Genomic DNA, 6,000 nt, shown 5'->3' on the forward strand with positions numbered 1-6,000 from the left:
AACTAATTCTTTGTGTTGGATCCACAGAACATGATGGGCCTGCTTGTCCCAGCTGTCACCAGTGAAAGGAGGTGCCTGTCTTGAAAAGCTGCATCGATTGAAGAGCTTGAGGTTGGGGACAGGTTAATAAAAGATGGACTTCCCCTCCACACTGCACTTTCTCAATGTTCCTTTATCTCTTGTCTCATGACTGATCAGTGTGCCTTGCTTTCTGCCTCCCCCCACCTTGGACACACCTCAAATTTGCTAGCTCCCTGCTTACAACTTAGGCTTTTTTCTACACACTCCTTGCACCAGCACAACCCACAGGCATTGCTATGTTGGAAAACTGGTGAGAAGTGACAAGGGTGGACATACTTTAACAAGAGGTCTTGCCAAAAGGGCTTTTGATCACTTTGATGTTTACTTAAAAAAAAATAGCAGCCACAGCCATCACTTGCATAAACACTGAAAACTACACAGGAATGACTAATACTGCTTTCAGTTATGTAGGCAATTTCCTGAGCTGAGGCTGAAAATACAAACAGTGATGCCCTGAATGCATAAAAAGGACAACCTTAGTCACCACATGCCACAGGAGGAGTTCTGTTTTCCTTAACAACTTCCTGCTTTCCTCTAAATCACGACTGAATTCCATTCTTTCTTGTCTTTTTGCTTTGCAACAACCTTTTAGGCACTTGAAAATTGAAATAGTCTCATTCCAACTTAGTAATTTTCTCTTTAATTTAAACCAACCCAATTTATTCAATCTGTCTTCTTAGGACATATTTTGCAAAGCTTGGACTGTGCTCACTGCTCTCCTTCTGACTCTTTTCAGCCTACCTGCATCACTTTCTAAGCAACAATATCCAGAAAAAGACCAAAGGCCTACTGTCCTGCTTTAAAGAGTAAAAGCATGTTATAGCACAGAATTACCTAACCTAGACCAGATAAGCTAACTTGTCTTCTGAAAGCACTATAGGGGCATTAGCGTGGTAGGTTAATGAATTATGTTGTAACCTGCAGTAATGAACGATGGATACCTATGCTCTGCCCTGTGTTTGCTTCCCACCGTTCACAGTAATTGTCTCAGTCTGATATAGATAAGCATTTAATTCTCTCATCCCTTTGCTCCAGTCTAGAACAGGAATACAGAGATGTTCCTCTATCCTTCTCTCATTGGAGGAAAAAACCCAACAACCCGACATATTGAAAATACTTTCACCAACCCCTCTCTCTGTACTGGCTCCTCATACTCTGTGATTTCCATAATGACGGGATCACTGGAGGTTTAAAAGCAGTCAACTCGCTTCCTCATCAATTAGAATTAGTTTAGTGCAAGTAGCAACTCTACAATTAACCGTCAGCTTTTATACATTATCAGACACTTTCTTCGTATCTTGTGATGTGAATTTTGGAATGAAAGAGCACTTGTAAAAAATCTTTGTGCTTATGGGACTTACCCTAAAAAGTATCCCAGTGAACTTGGGATGTATACTGTGAGCCAAGAAGGGCCCCAAGACACATGCGGTTACACAACATTTCATTCTAGCAGACATGGAACAGGAACAACCTACGTAGTAGCTCACTGAGCACCCACAAGCATTTGTACACTGTGAAGATGACTTTGAAGACAGGTCTAGATGAACCATTTCTGAATTTAGTAATCTGGTGTTTTTCATGATGAACAACTACTTCGTAAAAAAACACCTCTGAATGTACGTACACACACGTGTGTGTGTGTATATATATTTATATTTTTTTTTAATGTCTCAGTTTGCAAATCTTCATATTTCCATTGCCAGGCTGGGCGAGCATTTACCATACAGTTAAGTCAGTTATACAAGATACATGTTTTGCCACAAGATAATGAAAACTGCATTTTAAACCCTAAAATTTAATCTCCCACATAATATCATCCTCTGTAAGTTCCACTTGAAAAAATGATGTTTTATTCATACAATAATTATGTCCATTATAAAACTGTATTGTGCAAAGAGATTTTCAGTTGTAACTAAATGACACTGATAAATAAGACACCAGGAAAAATGCAATTATTGGTAATACCAGCCAACTGACATTTTGGTCTTCTAACTTCTCCTATACATAATAACCTTTAAGCAAAACTAATAGTAAAATTAGTGAACAGTGCATATCTTAAGTAATCTCTTACTCTACACTTTTGGGCCAGAAGAGTATCAGGCATTGCCATATACAAGTAGAGTTAAACCATACTTATTTATTCTGCCTTCACCAGTTTATTCAGTCACAGGCAATGCTGTAGCATCTATATGAATCCTCCAAAACTGTAAAGTAAACCAGGAATTACTGGCTAAGCAGCAGCCATCACAGACTGAAGCACAACAGAGGAAATACTAATCTTACCTTCACACACCGGGCAGCATTCCCCAGGGACTTTAACAGGATTTAGACAGCTCTGCCCACAGGCTGTTGCAACGCAGTGTGGATCTCCATTGATGCACTGGCAGAAAGTACAGTCGTCCTCTCGCCAGCGGTCTCCGTGAGCCTGGATCTGACCATTGGCATAGCAGCCAGCAGGGTTATTCACCGGATAAACTGGGTCTGAAATGAAGCATTGCAAGAGAATAAGAGATTTTACCTTCCCCTTTTACACCTAAACTTTAGGTATGAATAACTGCAATACTTTTGTTTGTACATTACCTAGAAAGGGTTAAGTGCAGTCACTATCAAACACTGAGAAAACTACTGAGAGTAAATGTCAAGATTGAAATTTACTGTTGAGAAAGTTAAGTCAACTTATACTGAATGTTCAAAAATTCTCTTTTTAGGATTTTTTTTTAGTGTTCTGTATTTAACTATTTCAACTCAAGTTTTGTGTGTAACAACTTTTACATATATAAATACTGCAACTCCATATATTCTAATTCATTACTTGAAATAAAAGCAGCTTTAATGTTTTAAAAATTATGTTTTACTCTTTGGAAATGTGACAAGCAACACAGATAATAGCAAAAAGCAAATTACATATTAAAGCAAATTCAATTTATAGAAATATATAAAAATAAAACTAAAAGCTTTGTTTTTAGCAGACAGCAGACATCAAATAAGCACAAGTGATTTACTCCTAAGTCAATTTCAAAAAGCATTAAGTTTGAAGACCTTGGGAGAAAAGAGATGTCTAAAGGAAAAAAAGGACTGGATGAAACTTGGAATATTTCTCTGAAGTTTCATAATTCGCTTTTGGAAGGAAGACAATGCATTTTAAGTGCAGGTGAAAGCAGCAGCAGTACTAATAACTCTTGTGTTATTATAAGCCATTGTAAGATGCTATGGTGGTATCAAACTCTGAACATTTGGAGTGGAACTGCACAGAAATTCTACCTCTACTTGGTATTCAAGCTCATCCTGAATTTTAGAGACATTTCCAATTTTAGCAAAATGGGTTAAGAAAATATACAAAACAGTTGTTTGGGAAAATAAGACATTTAAAAACTAAAATGTTTCCTAATTTCTTAACTTTGCACCTTTCCTGTTTTAGGATTACCTTGCATCTGCAATTAACTATTTTTACCTAATCCAGAATCAAATCATACACAAACAAATGAAGTGAATTTTATCATTCAACTCATGTATGGGATTCTGATTGACACAGGAATACAGACAAAGCACAGAAAAACCCTTAAAGTCTTGTGTTATTTGCTATAGTCTTTTATGTGAGTCAAAGCACAAAGTTCCTGGTATCCTTAAAAGGTCAGCAGTGTTTAGTAAAGCTATAAATTGAGCCCAGCAAATGACATTTCCTCATGCTGGGGTATCCTGCAGGACTTTGAAAGTTCTTCCTGGAGCTAAGACAAGAAGGGCTTGTACCTGTACTACACAATGCACATCAAATTAACCACGTGCCATTTAAAAATTGTTGCAGGAAAGAAAAAAAACATTGTATTTGTTTATACTTTTATCATCAATAAAACATTAGCAGGAAACAATTAATTACCTTGAAAATCAGTCATGAAATAATGCAATAGAAAGAGTGGGTAGAGAAAAATGTCACCTCTTCACCAACTAAAAAAGCATGAATGGGTGGGTTTTTAAGTATACATTCTGCCCATTTAAAAGACTCACCTTGTCAGTTTAGGTGTCACTAAACATAATGTGAGTTATTAACAAAGGAATTGGAGCTTACTTTTTTTTTTTTTTTTTTTTTTTTTTAATGTGTTTTTTAGTACCAGGAAATGTTATTGCATTCAGCAACTATAAATCATTATCCATTTTTTTTCTATCTACTGGGGATCTGTCTTGAGAAATCTCCTTTGCATGCCCTAATACACAGCAACTCATCAAGCACCAAATGAAGTCTTAACAGGTTTTCTTGATAGTCTGATTCAAAGGTTAAAAAAATGGAGCAATCAACTTCTAACATTCTATGATGATATTGCAGAACAATTTATTGAGAAATCGTAAGATAGCTGAATATTTAAATCACCAGAGAGGATGAAGGACATACCTAGAACTGCAAGTCCAATGTGAAAAATCAGTACCCACATCTGAGTTTAAGAGAGATGATGTAAAGAGCCCAGATATAGCAGATGTATAGATATGTTATTTATGTATCTATATACATTGTCATAATGATTTCATCTTGCCAAATCTAATCACAGGAAAGATTTCACATATTCTGCTAAATCAGAAGCTCACACAGCAACTTCTTCAGGCATGGATCTGCACTTACTCAGGAAGGGCTGCACCACATCAGACATATCTACTCTTAATTTTTCTAATTTGTCATTAAATGATGGAATAGCACTGAATTTTTTTTTTTTTTAATTTTTAAATTTTTTTTTAACCCCCACATCTTGAAGGCTCTTAGAAGCATAGGCACAACTGTACCAAGAAAGATGAAGAAGTCTAGCATCCTGCCTCTCACCATAATGAATGTCTAAACCAAATCTTAAACACATGGCAAATATGGACTGGTGTCTCTTTAGAATACTGAAGCCTACAGCATTTCTATTTCAGCTTGTCTACATGGGAAAACCAAGTATCAATGTATCTGATAGGAACAGATACACTAAAACATAAAAATACAAATACTAGTTAAAGAATTACTTCCTGCTTCCTACCTCACCACTGATACTTCATTATCCAGATTTTGTTTTTATAGATGCCTGAAGAAGGTTTCAATAGTTTGTAACATAACAAGCCATCCAAACAGTATTATTCACTAGATCCTGTGCTGACTGAGAAGGTTCAACTCTTCCAGATGCCTTTCTTAGACTAATTTTTATGACAGTCTTTACTTTCATAACATTCTTTGTTTTGAATGAAGCACAACTACGATGAATTTTGTTTTATTTGCTCCTGCAATAAACTACAGCAATACTGATATTAAACACACTGTGAAGTGTTTGAAACTAACATTAATACTTTGATTCCTCTCCTCTTAGGAGGAGATTTGAGATTTCCAGTTATTTTGCTTATTAAGAAGTCATTCTCAATCCCAAGTTCACATTTAAACACAGGGACCAGGAGTGCTTCATGGGTCTCTGTCTATACTGTGGCTCTTGACCCCCACTGGGACAAGATCCAGGTGAAGGGTTCCAGCCCCATCTCCCTCTGTGGGAATTCTCATCGTATTCTGGCAGAAGGTGTGCCAAGTATTTTCTAGAGCAAACAAGAAGGTCAACGTGAAATTTCCCATAGAACCCTTTTTAGGAGGGCTGTAGGCCTCACAAACAGAGAAGCAGGATGTCAACAAGGAAAGGACAAAGAGAAAAATGCTGAAGTCAGATTACTGCCCCATTTCTTTGCTATAATCGTAGAGAAGAAAAGGTGCACATATTGTTCTGGTCAGACAGAACGCGACTGGAAGAAGCAGGCTGCAAGGCAATGGAAATGTGTCCGAGGGGCACCACTATTGCTTTGGAGAATACCTAAATACTTGGTGCAGATATTAGGAACAGCTTATATTCTCTGGGAAGAAGGCCCCCCAAAAAGTACTGCACACCTGACCATGTCTAAGGAAGATCTGATGCTGAAGGG

At 37.0% G+C, this 6,000-nt stretch overlaps 1 protein-coding gene across 1 annotated transcript in view; it reads right to left on the reverse strand.

The window, feature by feature from the left end:
• CRIM1 (cysteine rich transmembrane BMP regulator 1 (chordin-like)) overlaps window positions 1-6,000 on the reverse strand; it is a 175,396-nt gene that overhangs the window by 41,597 nt on the left and 127,799 nt on the right. The window contains exon 9 of the mRNA XM_010004603.1: window positions 2,365-2,562. Coding sequence (XP_010002905.1) covers window positions 2,365-2,562 — 198 coding nt within the window. The remainder of the gene's footprint in view (window positions 1-2,364; window positions 2,563-6,000) is intronic.

The sequence above is a fragment of the Chaetura pelagica genome, unplaced genomic scaffold (assembly GCF_000747805.2).
Source record: "Chaetura pelagica isolate M959 unplaced genomic scaffold, ChaPel_1.0 scaffold278, whole genome shotgun sequence".
In the NCBI taxonomy this organism is placed as follows: domain Eukaryota; kingdom Metazoa; phylum Chordata; class Aves; order Apodiformes; family Apodidae; genus Chaetura; species Chaetura pelagica.